Below are 17,167 nucleotides of genomic sequence, written 5' to 3'. Positions count from 1 at the left end.
AAGGCATGTGAATAACACTGCCATTCTGTAACCAGTCACTAGGGGGTGCACTCTAATACCGTATGCATTCAGAAGGCTCAAACCTTGTCATTAATTACATATTAGATGGTCAGTGCCTGTCTGAAACTGTCATCATTTAATTCCCACAATTGACTGAGCTGGAACACACTCCCACCACCTCAACTCCTGAATTCAGCTGCATTGTAATGGGAAGGAGTGAACAGTGACTGTAAGATTCATTAAGATTGAATTGAAGTAAATTGGGAAGCAATACATGGATGACGACTGAGTTTGTGTTTTAAAATCCTTTAAATTATATTGTAGAATGGAGGAGGGAAGGAAGAACATTGCCCCTAAGAATGCACGTTTGTTTTCAATGCACAATCCAAGGATCGTGCACGTCAAGATTCCTTTTTGTGGATGTGTGCAATCTTTCAGCTGAGCGAGGTCAGGAAGAAAGATTTTTATCCCCATTAAGATGTTGAACAGGTCTGATTTAAAATATTTTAGTTCAGATAGAGATAAATGATATCGCATTATCGTTTGACGAGGAAGAGTAAGCACTCCAAAAAGAACATAGTAACTGGTCTTTCATCACATTGATGTCTTTGGAGTCTTGCTCTTTGCAAACTCTCTAGATGTTAAAGATATCAAGATATATGAGAATGCAGAAGAATGTCATTGAGGAAGATCAGCCATGATCTACTTGAATGGGAGAGCAGGCTTGAGAGGCTGATTGGCCCTCTCTACTCCTATTTCCTATGTTCTATGTGATGTATTTTCAGTAATTCAGTCTACATAAAGTGCTTTCTAAACCTTAGAATGTTGTATAAATGTAAGTTTTTCATTTCTGTTACTGTTGGATTTCCATTCATTCACCTGTTTCTCTTTCCAGGCATTTCAGCTGGGTCCCACTGAAGCTTCGTATTATTGGGTTTACTGGGTGCCTACACAGTATGTTGATGCAATCAAAGATACAGTCCTTGGGAAGTGGCAGTATTTTTGAATGTGCCTCCACCTCTGGCAGTGAAGGATAGACTGAAACCAAAGGACTATAAAACTGGTCAATTGGAACTTTCACATACTGGATTGTAATTCTTCCTCCCCTCTCCCTTTCCAACCTTGGAAGATGCCAACAATGATTTTAAAAAATTGATTTATAAAAATGTGTTGGAAGATCCTCACCAGGAGCTGGAGGTGGTATGTCCAATTTGACTTTACTTATGAACTTCAAATAAAAAACAGTTTCAAAGAAGAAAAACTCCAAATTATTCAGGAAGTTCTGTAAGAGCCAGAATTACTTGCAGGTGATGCACTATAAGTATTTTATTACATCTACTGTGACATGGATAACCTCCCAATCTCGGCTTGTTTCCCGTGTCCATCCAGGGCTATCTCTAATACAGTACAGTGGGCCTCTACTTACTTGTACTCCTCAGCTGCCTGTTCCTCCTCCTCCGTCTGCGTATGGATCCGTTATATTGACATTATATAAAGCCTAATTGGAATGTTTATTTCTGTAAACGAGCTCGCATCACATGTCTGTTCTCAGGACATTTTACAGTTGGATGCCTTTTAACTAAATAGCTTCCCCGGTTGCCCTTAGTGTCCTGCCTGAATGGCAGTTTTGACTTGCCTTGTTTGCAAGATCCAAGGAAAAGGGAGAACACAGAGGAAATGCACAGTGAATTCTGTTTGTCTGCCACGTTATATCTAACTGACTTTGCTAGTTAGTTGCATAAAGGAATTTTACAGGCCCAACACTATGCAATTAAGCAGAACCCACTGTACTTCCACTAATTTGTTGGACAAAGAATCCATATTTGGGTGAACCATGTGATAGTACTGTGTGCACCGAGTGATTTCAACCTGTTGCCATAAAGCGGTACCAATTTAAGGTTACATGACCATTTCCACTTCATTGGTTTCAGTTTCTGTCGCACATGGAGGCAGGGTATGAGTCTCAAAGTTTTTGCCCCATTCTGTATTGAGCACAGTTGTCCCAGGTAGATGCAGCTTTACCAGGCACCTCAGATGGGAAAGCGATTGAGAGGAAAATGTTTAGGTTAATATTAGTACTTTGCAGTGGAAGGATCCTTTCTCCAGTGCCATATGCACCTCTTCAGTGGGTTATCCTGTGTTTCCTTGTTCTAAACATAAAGTTGGTAGTGTGCATTCAGCCAAGACAGGTATTATCAATTGAATTGTGCAAAAAAAGTTTTGCGTGTTTTTAAATAATTTCAAAACTAGACCTAATTCATTTGCTTTTCTTCGTTCCCCATCCACCTCATAGCAAACAAACCTTTGAGTAATTTTGAAACAATAGAGCACCAAACAATTTTCAGACCTATGTAGCACTTGATCCAATAGTGTTCATTGGTAAGAGCTTATGTAGGTTTTCAACCTGTTTGCTGTCTCTTATGGGTTGAGGTGTTGAAAAAAAAATTCTCAACCCTGTAAATCTCTTCATCAGAAACTCAATGGCTTGTGCCATCAATTCACTTTCAGAGTTATTCTGAAAATGCTGTTTAATACAATCTAAGAAAGAAGTCTCAACACCAGGTTAAATTCCAACAGGTTTATTTGGTAGTAAACGCCACTAGCTTTTGGGGTTTGCTCCTTCGTCAGATGAATGGGAGTTCTGATCACAGAATTCGCATTCTAATCAGTATTCTGTAAACTGTGTGTACCTTTATATGCTGTGTTTGTGATCAGAACTCTCACTCACCTGATGAAGGGGCAAACCCTGAAAGCTAGTGGTGTTTCGTACCAAATAAACCTGTTGGACTTTAACCTGGTGTTGTGAGACTTCTTGCTGTGTTTACCCCAGTCCAACGCCAGCATCTCCACATCATAGTACAATCTAACTAGCACTGTATCTACCCTGGGAGAAACTTCAGAAGGTTTACTCTGTAACATTTGTGTACCTGCCCTGTGAGCATTTGAAGTACAGAATACTTGCACTAGTGGCAATAAATGGCAGTTTCTAATCATTAATAATCCTTACTTGGATTAATATAGATAAAAGTTGTGAAACATTTTGATTTAATGGGTTTTGGATAATTTGATAGATCTTAGACCAGATGATCGTGAAAGGAGGTGCAATATTTAAGTGTAAATACCATCTTTTTACAAAAAACCCTTTGCCCTGTTCTGAATTTTTCATGTGCACAAACTGATACTTTGATTTAGATGATTGTAAAGGGTCATGCAACTTTTAATGCCACAACTTGCAGAATGCATGATTCAAGCACCCCAATATCTGTTGAACTGAGGGAGTTGACTTGGTTTTAGAGCTGCACTGCTTCTGAATTTAGTGCTGACCATTAGTTAGCTCAATGTTTAATTCTAAAGACTAGTCTTTATTGCCAATTAAAGTTTGTTACTTTACAGTATTAAGTTTGTGCTGTCTTCTGTTATGGGGGTCCATATGGAATCTCACCACTTCAGGACTGCTGGGGTCGGATTTCTTTCCCTTTTGTCTGATTGTAGGTGCCATGTGTTGGAACATGGGCAGAGGAGAAGCCTTTCGGGTCCAAGGTTGGTTACAGGGCTGAACGGTCTTACTCCTGACGCGATATTAATTAGATTCTTGCCCTTATTTTCTATTGCATCCTGGGTTAGCGAGTTAGGAATTTAACAGACCTTGCGTACTCAGCATGCTCCCGGAACAGGAAATTACCAGAGTCTGTCTCGCTAACATTTACAAACAAAACAGCTCCACGTGTCAGAGAACTGTCGCTTTCACTTTGACAGGCCTCGCCCCCCGTGCACAGGTCCCGCCCGCAGCTGATGCCGCGCGTCCGATTTGTCGAGTCCGGCGGGCAAGCCTGCCCACTCAGCAACCAATCACCTTTACCCTACCCTGGCCTGATTGGTGAATTTAGGTGTCACTTACTTGCGCCCTGTCCAATCACTCTCCTTGCTCGACTTCCTGGTTTTCTCAGCCAATCAGTGGACTCCCGGTGGCGCGCGGCGAGCCCGAGCCGGAGCGGAAGTGCGCGCGGGGAGGGGGGAGGGGCTCGCGTTGTGGGTTGTCCACGGGCGACTGGAGCGCGAGCGATGAAGCCAAGCTGGGCAGCGGCAGCTTGGCCCTGCCCCCAGCCCTGTCAGTGAGCCGAGTGTCCCGGGCCATGCCATGGCGGGGCCCCGCCGGCTCCCAGCCCTCCTCTTTTTAGCCATACTGTCGCTGGGAGTAAGGCAGGTGAGTGAGTCTTTGGGGGGGGCACCCTGTGCTGGTCGTGCGGGGGCAACAGCCTAAAATATCGGCCCTGAGCTGGAGCTTGAGTTCCAGGGTCTCCGCCCTGGAGAAAACTGTGCGGTTGTCGGTTACTTTCCTAGCAGGTTAGTAATTGTCTCTTCACCTGCGTTTGTGGAGACCATGAAGATGCAGAGACTTGGAGACTGCGAGGATGTAGTGCACAGCGATGTGACCTGACTGACTCTTGTCTATTATCGGAGGGGCGTGAAAACAACTATTATTTAGTCTTAAATTCATTAAAGATTTGGGACTTCATTGTAAAGAAGCATATCATGTTGAAAACATGAGGGACAGTGACTGGCTGTATCTAATAATAGTAACTACTGAAAGGCAAAGGTTGTGTCCGATTCCTACTATCCATGTGGATGGTGACAAGTGTGTTGCAGATTGCTGAGTTGACCCTCCTTCATTTCAGCTGATTGGCCCCCTCTACTCCTGTTTCCTATGTGCTGTATTTTCAGCATCTGAAACTTGCTCGTCACTTCTCGTTTTTCTAATTTGCTCAGTATACAGACTTGTCTTGGGAGGACAGCCTTGAGTGAAAGCACTTCATCCATTCGCTAGACTGACTGCCCACTTAAACGTAAACGAACTTTATGACAGCAGTAGGATATGAATGGAGGAGAAAAGGCTGAAAATCTGAAATAAAACAAAACTTTGTCTCAACAGATACTAATTGACGACTGTTATGGATTTTCAACATTTACTTTTACTTTCAACTTGTAGGATACTAGCTAGTGGTGGCAAGCTGGTACTGAACAACTGGTTATTTCCCGGTTTCTGTAGCTATGTTGGGCTTGCTAAACGAAATTGTACAGATACCTGACTAAGAAAGTGTAACTGAAAACAGTGGTTAATTTGTAGATTCAAATCTACAAGCTCATCAGCTCCATTTATGGTTATCTTAGTTGCAGCATTCAACTTTTATAATACTTGAGTTGAAATATTTCTGAAACCAAAAGTTTTCCTTAAGTTCATTATTGGACTTTGGCACTTGAGGTGTAATATTTATTAATGCTAAATAAATATTTAGAAAAATAATTTATCCATTATGGTGGAAACTACACAATAGCAGGGAAATAGGATATCTGATTGTGGCATACGTTTTAAAAATAATGCTGCCTTTATTGTGCAGACTGGGAACTAGTTTTGGAGAAATTTTGTGTAAATTTTCTCCTCTCAAAATGGGGTACTTTAGTTACTTGAGCTGTCCCTAGAGTTTGACTGTGATTTGTACACAATATTGTAGAATCTGACAGTCTACAACCCCACAGTTCTTTTGCCAATAATGCCAGTAAGCATATTATTGCTTTGACTTGATTTTTCTTTTTTAAACCATCTTTTATGTCACAACGGTAGTACCTGTAAGCTACCTTAGCCCCTGAGGATCTGGATGCTGTGCATTTTCAAAGATTTGTGTATCTGAGGGAGTAATATTGTACATGTTGCCCTTTAATAAATCTCATGCCATTTTTAAGCATCAATACTGTTCTATCTATAGCATTATATAAAAACCTCATGTTTCTCTAAATTATAAAGTTTAGGATGAAGGTCCATTGTACAGGAAGCCAACAATTTGAAAAAGAGGGAGGAGAATACAAGAAAATCTTTACTAATTTTGTAAAGCCTGTGGGTAATAGCAAGGGGTGAGTGAAGGAGGTGCAGAGTTTTGTAGTTTTGAGGTTATGTAAAAGATTTAACTTCTCAGAGACTGATGTATTTAGATATAAAAGTCTTCCCTTCTAGGGAATCTAGATAATTCAGTCCTGTTAATAAATAACCATATTGAGTAAAATGCTATGAAGTTTAAAAACTGAGCATTGAAATATAGTAGAGTATTGATGCCCGGCAATACCTGCAATACACGATGTCCGCTCTTTTTTCAGACCTTTCATGAAAGCCTCCTGTATGGTTGTTTAATGTACATTGTTCTTGTTGTCCCTAACATAACCCAGAATTTTGGGTTAGACTGTTGCTAACTTAATGAGATCTACGTCCTTTTGGTGGCTATTGATCAAAAGCAGTCAATCTGTTTAGTATGAGCTTAGTACAACCAGTACAGATTGAACCAAATCCACGTTTTGCCTTTCCTGATAGCATGGCTAGAATTCTGAATTTCCTGTGTCAGGAATTACTTGCATAATTCTGCCATGCATCATGTACTGTATTGAATATGTGATTTATTGACAATATAGGGGATTGGGGATTTTCACACAACTTCATTGCAGTGTAATGTAAACCTAATTGCAACACTAATAAATAAACTTTATATTGAATCTTGTATATTCATCAAGATGAAGGATCATCATCAACCCAAAATGTTAAAAGTTTATCTCCGTAGATATTGCCTGACTTGAGAGTTTCCAGCATTTTGTGTTTTTATTTCAGATCGGCAGGATTTTGCTTTTCTATAAATGTGAATAAAGTTCATGAATGCAATACTTTAGAATATCTTTTTATTTGATCTTGGTGTTTGAGTAACATTGGCAAAGCCACAATTATTGATGATCCTTAGTTGCCCTGAAATGTTGATGGGCTCTTGATGTACATTATTTCAGTCTATATAATTTGTAGTGATTGCTTTACACACGTCATTAAGGAGAAATATCTTGAGGATTTGGAATCAAGTGCCCTCTGAGGCTCAAACAAAAACTGTTAATGCTCTGAAATCTCAGCAGATCTGACAACATCTGTAGAGAGAGAATAGAGCTAATGTCTGGATGACCCTTTGTAGCTGATTGTCTAGATTTTGAGATCGTCTAGGAGATTTGGCAATCTTTGTGGTACTAGTCTATGAATTTTTATTGGGTTAAGTTTTAAATTGCTGCAATGAGAATTAAACTCTCCATTTGAGGTTGCTAGTCCAATAACACAAATGATGCACTACAGTATGCATTAATCATTCAGTGAAGTATGCTATTGCACAAATATATTTAAAGACAATGGCTAGATATAATGGGAGATCACATGACTTGTTAAAATGGTCTCTTTAGAATGGATAATGCTGGAACTATTCATTTGTTGTTGGATTAGTTGGCAGAATAATAGTGAATGTCTGCTTTGTAGACTGACAAGTATATAAAGCTAACGCTAGCTTCATCAAAGCATCTAGCAAGTCTGTTCATTTAGTTTCTCATCAGTTGGTATTAAATCAAATAATACTGGGCATAGTTACCTGGTGAAAAGGACACTGGGGGGGTGGTGACATGGTGGCACAGTGGTTAGCACTGCTGTCTCACAGTGCCAGGGATCCGGATTCAATTCCTGGCTTGGGTCACTGTCTGTGTGGAGTTTGCACTCTCTCCCTGTGCGCATGGGTTTCCTCCCACATTCTGAAAAACATACTGGTTAGGTGTGTTGATCCGAAGAGGCGCCAGAATGTGGCGACTAGGAGAATTTCACAAACTTCATTGCAATGTTAATGTAAGCCTTACTTGTGACTAATAAATAAATAAAACAAAAATAACTTCTCAAGAGTGGTAGAATGTGGAACAGGGAAGGCTCTTCTAGACTATACTGTAAAGATAGTCCTAATCCCTTTTTACTGTCTGCTCCTGACTCTGAAGTTGGCAATTGTGTCTTGCAGCTTACAATAAAATCTATATTACATAGACAACAAATGGTATGAGTCTATCAGAGATGCAGCAACTTCTGATAATACAAGTGGTTGTCACAGGAATGCCTTCTTTTGGATGAAAGAGGTCCCAGTCTGCTCTATTGGATGAACATAAAAGATTCCGTTGCACTATTTCGAAGAAGAGCAGGGGCGTTATTCCTAGCGTCCTATCCAATATTTATCCCCCAATCAACATCTCAGTTATAACCCTATGACTGTGGAAATTTAATGTATACAAATTGACTGTGGTTTTTCCTACATTACAACAATGATTGCACTTCAAAAATAATTTATTAGTTGTAAAGTGCTTTTGGGATGTCCTGTGGTTGTAAAAGGTGCTGTATAAATGCAAGTATTTTTTGACCAATTTAACGATAGGGGAGAGTGAAAAAGCACTATCTAATATACCAAATAGTCATATGCAACACATTACTAATGGATTAGTAATATAGACATGGATTTTTTAACTGGAAGAGAGTTGAAAAGGTCATCTGCAAAGGTTGTCTGAAGTGAGTTGCACAAAGGCATGAGAATGAGAAGAAGTGAAATGGTACAGTTGTGGAATGTTTGGGGCAAAGTGGAGCATAAACAAGAAACAAAAATACAATTGGTAGAGTAAAATATTCGGAGAAGAGAATGCAAGAAGTTGATGGACATGTTGCCTCTCTTTTTTTGAATTTGGCTAGAACAACCTCAAAGTAAAGACACAAAGCTTAGAGTGGTGTGAGGGGCTTTTGAAGTGGATATCCTTGTTCCATTGTCTTGCTTCTCCTCTGATGCTGAAGGGCCAGTTGATTATTTCATTATTTTCTGTTAATACAAGGGACTATCAAGTTGTGCTGCATTCCAACCATCAGATGCCACTTGGCAACTTAACTGCAATAAGAGTGAAAATAAAATATTTTGAGATCTTTACCTAGTAATGTTCCATGAGAGAACGTTGTTTTTGCTTGTTATTTACCATTCACCATGGGCTAATGAGGGCAAAAATCAAATCAGCCCTTATTTGCACATTTCCCAAAGCCAGTGACTTCTATTTACAAAAAAAGCATAAAGACAACACAATCACTATCATGTCTTCTTGCTATAATTGTCCACAGCCATTTAATAAAGCACTAATTTACTAATATCTACTTGGTCCTCATCCAAATAATCTTGGAAAGTATACCATATGTAATATAAAAGCAAAATATTACAGATATTGGTGGTCAGAAATAAAAACAAAGTGATGGAAAAACTCAGGCCTGGCAGCATCTGTGGGAAGAGCGTGTTCATGTTTCGAGTCTGACATAACTCTTCTTTAGAACTGAGACCATATGCAACATTTGGCATCTGATTTGGGTGATTGGCTGGTATCAATCCAGAATTTGTCAGGGTTCAGACTAAGCAGATCGCAAGTTGGTCTTGAAGCTCTACCCCATCAGCATGTAACCCTGCTTAATGAAGGATGTACACAGAAATAAGAAGTGAGTATCAGGAGAAATGACTCAAAGGCAAAAGGTAGGGTGGAGTGTAATTGCCTCAAATTAGAAAATAATTAGTTTTGCACAGGTACGTGTGGAGGGCACTTCATTCCTAACTATTCCTATCTGAGTGACCCTGACTGAGGAATTGAGAGAACAGGATTGAACTTTGCTAATGATACCAAATTGAAGGATGTGGCTTGGAAGTCTTCCTGCAAGGCTGCAGGAAGACATGGATGGACTACCAATACAGGCAGGCAGATGGCAGATGCAGCTAGTAGAGATGTAATGCATCTTAGACCAGTTGGTCCTTTTATGTCCTTTGTATTAATCCAAAATGTCTGCACACAATAGCAGGAAGTAGGCAAACCATACCATTTGGTTTGTGGCATAGTCCACCTGGAACTTTTCCTGTTGGAATTTGCTTTAGAATATGAAACATCACTGAGTTGTCCATTTCTCTGATTTAGTCTTAATCTGAGCTACAGATATAGAGAATTGTTTTCTCCCAGAGGGCTGTTGATCTGTGGAATTTCCCTTCTCCAGACAGCAGCGGACAGGTGGGTGTTGACTGTTTTTAAGGCCGAATTAATTTGATTCTTGACTGACTTGGGTGTCAAAGGAAATGGGCAGAAAAGTAGAAGCTGCAATCAATAGGTTAAGCCGTGATCTGATCAAACATTGGACTAGGCTCCAGGAGTGAATTGCTTATTGCTATTCCTGCTCCTAGTTCATATGTTCATATTTATCCTGGAACAATGAGAGTCTCATGAAACTTCATCATTGCCTCAGATTGCACTATGTGCTTTTTGTAGTAAAGTGTAAGCAAAAGAGAAAATGCTGGCAAATCTCAGGTCCGGCAGCATCTGTCGAAGCTGCTGCTTTGACAAAGGGTTATCTGGACTCAATGTCATCCCTTTTCTCTCCTTACAGATGCTGCCAGACCTGCTGAGATTTTCCAGCATTTTCTCTTTTGGTTTCAGATTCCAGCATCTGCAGTAATTTGCTTTTATATAGTAAAGTGTAAGATTTGAATAATAAGAACATAAGAACATAAGAAATAGGAGCAGGAGTAGGCCATCTGGCCCTTCGAGCCTGCCCCGCCATTCAATAAGATCATGGCTGATCTGTCGTGGCTCAGTTCCACTTTCCCGCCCTCTCCCCATAACCCTTAATCCCCTCTCTTATCAAAAACCCATCAACCCGCTTCTTAAAAATATTTAGCGAGGCAGCCTCCACCACTTCAACGGGCAGAGAATTCCAGAGATTCACCACCCTTTGAGTGAAGAAGTTCCTCCTCAACTCCGTTCTGAACCGCCCCCCCTTTATCTTGAGGCTGTGCCCCCTAGTCCTACTGTCTTTTTTGAGCGGGAAGAGTCTTTCCACCTCTATCCTATCCATCCCATTCATCATCTTATACGTCTCAATGAGATCTCCCCTCATTCTTCTAAACTCTAACGAGTACAAGCCTAGTTTATTCAGCCTCTCCTCATAGCTCAACCCCCTCAACTCCGGTATCAGCCTAGTAAACCTCCTCTGCACTCCCTCCAAGGCCAAAATATCCTTGCGCAGGTGCGGCGCCCAAAACTGCACACAGTACTCCAGCTGCGGCCTCACCAGTGCCCTATACAGCTGCAGCAAGACCTCCCTACTTTTATATTCAATCCCCCTCGCTATGAAGGCCAGCATCCCATTCGCCTTCCTGACCACCTGCTGCACCTGCAGGCTGGGTTTTTGCGAATCATGCACAAGGACCCCGAGGTCCCTCTGCACCGTCGCCTGCTGCAGTTTTTCGCCACGTAAGTAATAGTCCTTCCTACCATTCTTCCTACCAAAGTGGACCACCTCACACTTGCCAACATTAAATTCCATTTGCCATTTCCTGGCCCATTCGCCCAGCCTATCTAGATCCTTCTGCAGACTCTCCACACCCTCCGCACAATTTGCCTTTCCCCCAATCTTGGTGTCATCAGCAAATTTCGACACCCTACACTCGGTTCCCTCCTCCAAATCATCTATATAAATGGTAAATAGCTGAGGCCCCAGCACCGACCCCTGGGGCACCCCACTAGTCACCAACCGCCAATCTGAATAGCACCCATTGACCCCCACTCTCTGCCTCCTATTTGACAACCAATCCTCTATCCACGCTAACACCCTACCCCCAACTCCATGTCCTCTGACCTTCTGCAGTAACCTCTTGTGAGGTACCTTATCAAACGCCTTCTGAAAATCCAGAAAGACCACATCCACCGGCTCTCCTCTATCCACCGCCCTAGACACATCCTCATAGAACTCCAGTAAATTTGTCAGACACGACTTCCCTTTAATGAAACCGTGTTGCGTCTGCCCTATCAAGCAATTCCCTTCAAGATGCCTCGCAATTTCCTCCTTAATGACGGATTCTAACATTTTACCTACCACAGACGTTAAACTAACCGGCCTGTAATTCCCCGCCTTTTGCCTGGCACCCTTCTTAAACAACGGCGTAACATTAGCCGTTTTCCAATCCTCCGGCACTTCCCCGGAATCCAGCGACGTCTGGAAAATAACCACCAAGGCATCCACTATCACCTCCGCCATTTCTTTCAGAACCCTCGGATGCATTCCATCCGGTCCTGGGGACTTGTCCACAATCAGCCCCTCCAGTCTGTTGCGCACCACCTCTCTAGTAACAGTAATGTCATTAAGACCCTCCAGTCCTACCACCTTTCCATCGCTAACACCCGGCAAATTATTCACGTCCTCCTCCGTGAAGACAGAAACAAAAAAGTTATTCAAGACCTTAGCCATATCCCCATCCCCTACCACTAGGTCCCCTTTCTCATCCTCTAAGGGACCAACGTTCACCCTAGCCAGCCTCTTCCTTTTTATATATTTATAAAAACTCTTGCTATCCTTTTTTATATTAAGCGCTAGCCCAGCTTCATAGCTTCTTCTACCCTCCTTTATCAACTTTTTTGTCAATCTTTGTTGACATTTAAACCTCTCCCAATCCTCTTCTCGCCCACTGCTCTTAGCTACTCTAAATTCCTCCGCTTTTAATTTAACACTTTCCTTCACCTCCTTCGTTATCCACGGCTTATTACCTCTCTTCCTACTGTCCTTTTTAACCATCGGAATAAATTTCTGCTGAGCACCAAGAAAGATCTCCTTAAAGATCCTCCACTGCTCCTCAGCAGACCTACCTTCCAACGCGCTCCCCCAGTCCACATTCGCCAATTCTTCTCTCATCCTACCATACTCCCCTCTATTCAAACAAAGGACACGTGTCCGGGAACCCACTTTCTCCTCCTCCATCTGCAACAGAAACTCCACCATACAATGATCACTCTCTCCAAGAGGATCCTTCACCTCAAGGTCCCTAATTCTACCCGCCTCATTACATAGCACCAGATCCAAGATAGCTCGCTCCCTCGTCGGCTCCAACACACACTGTTCCAGGAAACTATCCCGGCAGCATTCCAAGAACTCCTCCTCGAGCCCACCTCGTCCAACATGGGTCGACCAATCAATATGCAGATTGAAATCCCCCATAACTACTGCCGTCCCATTCCTGCACGCCGCACTTATTTGCGCGTTAACAGCCCGCCCCACCTCCAGATCATTATTCGGGGGCCTATAGACGACACCCACCAGCGTCTTCCTCCCTTTGCTGTTCCTAATCTCCACCCACAACGATTCCACTTTCTGCTCTTTGGCTCCGATATCATCCCTTGCTACCACCTTGATGCTGTCCTTAATCAGCAGAGCTACGCCACCCCCTCTTTCCTCCTGCCTATCCTTCCTAAACACTTGATAGCCCTGTACATTCATCTCCCAGTCCCTGTCACCTTGCAGCCACGTCTCTGTAATGGCCACCAGATCGTATCCATTTGTGTCGATCTGCGCCACCAGCTCATCCACTTTATTCCGAATGCTTCGTGCATTCAGATAAAGCGCTTTCATCCCAGCCTTCTTCTGGACCCTATTTGCCGTAACGCCACCACTTGGGACATCCTCAGCCTCTTCCCTTACCTGTACCCTATCCTTAACTGTAGACCTCCTAACATCACCTACCCTCGCACCCTCCCCCCCCCTAATTAGTTTAAAGCCCTGTCTACAGTCCTCTTTACTCGATTCGCCAGCACTCTGGTCCCAGCACGATTCAGACCAACCCCATCCCGCCCGAACAAGTCCCACCTACCCCAATACTGGTGCCAATGCCCCATAAATTCGAACCCATTCCTCCCACACCAATCCCTGAGCCACCCATTCACTTCCTTTATCCTGTCAACCCTACGCCCGTCTGCACTCGGTTCAGGCAGTAGCCCAGAGAAGACCACCTTGTCGGTTCTACTTTTTAATTCCATTCCCAGCTTCTCATACTCCCTCCCCAGATCCTCAGTCCGCACTTTGCCTACGTCGCTGGCACCCACATGTACCACCACAACTGGGTTCTCACCCTCCCACTCCAGATTCCTCTGCAGCCCAGCTGCGACATCCTGTACCCGAGCACCAGGCAGACAACACACCCTTCTGTGCACTTTGTCATTGTGACAAAGGACAGTGTCAATACCCTTCACCCCACTATCCCCAATCACTACTACGTTCCTTTTCTCCTTCTCTTTGCCTATGTCCTGCTGCATCACTGTACCGTGTGCAGTTTGCTCACCAACCTCACCTGCCTCGTCCTCTCCCAGAGTGGAAGCAAGAACCTCAAACCTGTTATGCAGATTAAGAGGCTGAGGCCTCCGCTCCTCACCCCCCTTCCTCCTCCCAGCAGCCCCCTTTTGTTCCTGACCCTTAGATTTAGACAGTCTAGAGGGGGTGGATGTCACTTGCACCCCATTGACAATGACACCCTCTCTCCCCCTGATGAGCCTCAGTGTCTGTAGCTCAGAGGCCAGCTCATCCACCTTGAGCTGGAGCTCCTCCAGCAACCTGCACTTACTGCAGACATGGTCTCTGGGAAGGACCCTGGGGTCCACCAGTTCCCACATCATACAGGAACCGCACATCACATGTCCCTCCATTATTCAATATAATTTGTTGTGGGAAAAATTTTTTCCTTGTTTTTTGCTGTAGTAGTTTTGAAAAAAAAATTTTTTTTTTTCCTTGTTCTTTCCACCTGGCCTTTTTCCCTTCAAGCCCTTTTTGATATTAAGCCCTAATAGCTCACTCTGCTTCCCTCTCACTCCGCTGCCCGCTCCGACGCTGCCCGCTATCTACACCAGGCCTCCTTTTAAACTTGGCGCTGATTTAAAGCTGATGGGTCACAACTGCCTGATAATCACTCCCTCACAATTCTTAAAGCAGTAAATACAATAAGTAAATGCTTTAAACAGTTCTACAAAGAACAAAGTGCTTTAAACTTATTTTAAACAGGTTTTTAACAGGTAAAGTCTTAGCTTTCTCTCTGATGCTCCTTCCTCGTCTGCTCCAGCAAACAATGTAAGGCTTCACCGTGTGGACACTTGATAATTAAAGCTGATGGGCCACAACTGCCTGATAATCACTCCCTCACAATTCTTAAAGCAGTAAATACAATAAGTAAATGCTTTAAACAGTTCTACAAAGAACAAAGTGCTTTAAACTTATTTTAAACAGGTTTTTAACAGGTAAAGTCTTAGCTTTCTCTCTGATGCTCCTTCCTCGTCTGCTCCAGCAAACAATGTAAGGCTTCACCGTGTGGACACTTGATAATTAAAGCTGATGGGCCACAACTGCCTGATAATCACTCCCTCACAATTCTTAAAGCAGTAAATACAATAAGTAAATGCTTTAAACAGTTCTACAAAGAACAAAGTGCTTTAAACTTATTTTAAACAGGTTTTTAACAGGTAAAGTCTTAGCTTTCTCTCTGATGCTCCTTCCTCGTCTGCTCCAGCAAACAATGTAAGGCTTCACCGTGTGGACACTTGATAATTAAAGCTGATGGGCCACAACTGCCTGATAATCACTCCCTCACAATTCTTAAAGCAGTAAATACAATAAGTAAATGCTTTAAACAGTTCTACAAAGAACAAAGTGCTTTAAACTTATTTTAAACAGGTTTTTAACAGGTAAAGTCTTAGCTTTCTCTCTGATGCTCCTTCCTCGTCTGCTCCAGCAAACAATGATCCTTGACTCATTAAAATGGATAAAAACCCAGCCTACGCTGATTAGATTCCTCCATTTTATCTGAGTTTGTATTGATCCTGTACATCACCCTTTTGCTGCACATAATCCCAGTTCATACCTACTTGGAAATCTAATTACATTAGTGAAAATGTGGCAGTCAACATGATCTGAATCCATCTATCTCTCCTCATCCTGGTAACACAGTTGTTATGGATCACATAGGAAAAGGAGTAGATCATTCAAGCCTGTTCCAATATTATGTGAGATTATGGCTGATCTCCAACCACTTGCCTTGGTCCATATCCCAAGACCAAATAGTCCTCACCAAAAATGTCATTAAATCCAGCATCTTTTTATGGAAGAGAGTGCCACACTTCTATTATTCTTTGACGAAGCAAAGTTTACTAACTTTCCTTCTGAATGATCTGCTTCTGCCTCTATGACTTGTGCTTACTAGATTGTGGGCAGATTTTGAGAAGTTAAGACATTAGATGCTTACAGAGCTCCCAACCTGTGACCTGCTCTTGTGGCCATAGTATTAATGTAGCTGGTCCAGTTAAATATTGGTCATCAGTTATTAACTCTAAGAATGTTTATGATGAGGGAGGCTAAACAATGGTAATGCTGTCAAAAATATATAGAGACCCCCACGAATTCGGCATTGGAAAAGATTTCCCAATTTCTTTCAAAAACCTCAAACAAATCATTCCTCAACTTTGTTTGCAGGGAACGCAAGTCTGTTTATATATTCTCTCCTCATACTTTAATAATTGGAGCCCTGGTACATTTGCACTGCATTCCTTCAAAGCCAACGTATCATTATTAAGAATTGCCCAGAACTGTACACAGTTTTCCATATGTGTTCTACCTAAGGTTTTGCATAACTGTGTAATATTTTGCACTCTTACATTTCAGTCCACTAGATACTTTATTATTTTGTAAAAGTATAGAAAATTCATGACACAACAGGAAGCTATTCAGCCTATCATGTCAGTGATGGCCATAAAATAACATCCCACTTTTTACGCTTGGTTGTACCCTGTTAGGTTACAGCATTTCACATGTACATCCAAGCTTTTTTAAATGTTAGTGAGGATTTCTGTCTCTACCATATTTTCAGACGGTGAGGTCCAGATCCTCATAAACTTCTAAGTGAAAAATAATCTGCTCAATCCCCCTATAATCTTTCTTCAAATTATCTGAAACCTATCTCCCTTCGTTATTGACCTCTGTGCTAAAAGGAATTGATATGTTCTGTTCACTCAATCTAGGCTCCCCTATTTTATACGCCTGGACTAAATTTTCCCTCAGCCTCTTCAATTCTAAAGATAACAACCTCAGTTTATCTAATCTTTCCTCATAACTAAAATTCTTCTATCCTGACAGCATTCTTGTATATCTTCTTACTTTTCTAGCATGATCACATGACCAGAACTGAGTGTCATATTCCAACTGCAGTCTGACTAGTGTTTTATACAATTTTAACATAACCTGCCTGCTCTTGTATTCAATGCCTTGGCCAACATAAGGAGTGTCCCGCTTGCTGCCATAACCACCTTTATATACCTGTCCTCCTTTAAATAATCTGTGCACATGTACTACAAGGCTTATCTGTTCCTCTACATTTCCAAATGTTCTGCCATTTATTGTGTAATCTCTTGTCTTGTTTCCATTCCACGAATGCATCACCTCCTACTTCTCTGGATTGATGATTATGCCCATCAT

General features: G+C 42.1%; 2 protein-coding genes across 6 annotated transcripts in view; both read left to right on the top strand.

Moving 5' to 3' along the window:
- ubfd1 (ubiquitin family domain containing 1) overlaps positions 1 to 3,395 on the top strand; it is a 28,633-nt gene extending 25,238 nt beyond the window's left edge. For all 4 annotated transcript variants that reach the window (XM_080206568.1, XM_080206564.1, XM_080206566.1 and 1 more), the window contains one exon: positions 896 to 3,395. In XM_080206568.1, coding sequence (XP_080062694.1) covers positions 896 to 918 — 23 coding nt within the window. In that variant the 3' untranslated portion in view covers positions 919 to 3,395. The remainder of the gene's footprint in view (positions 1 to 895) is intronic.
- A 628-nt stretch (positions 3,396 to 4,023) lies between these two features.
- ern2 (endoplasmic reticulum to nucleus signaling 2) overlaps positions 4,024 to 17,167 on the top strand; it is a 77,248-nt gene continuing 64,104 nt past the window's right edge. For both annotated transcript variants that reach the window (XM_080206561.1, XM_080206562.1), the window contains exon 1: positions 4,024 to 4,204. In XM_080206561.1, the coding sequence (XP_080062687.1) occupies positions 4,139 to 4,204 (66 nt within the window). In that variant the 5' untranslated portion in view covers positions 4,024 to 4,138. The remainder of the gene's footprint in view (positions 4,205 to 17,167) is intronic.

This window comes from Carcharhinus amblyrhynchos, chromosome 18 (genome assembly GCF_965287045.1).
Source record: "Carcharhinus amblyrhynchos chromosome 18, sCarAmb.v2.hapA, whole genome shotgun sequence".
NCBI lineage: Eukaryota > Metazoa > Chordata > Chondrichthyes > Carcharhiniformes > Carcharhinidae > Carcharhinus > Carcharhinus amblyrhynchos.
This window is presented reverse-complemented; position numbering and strand designations above follow the sequence as displayed.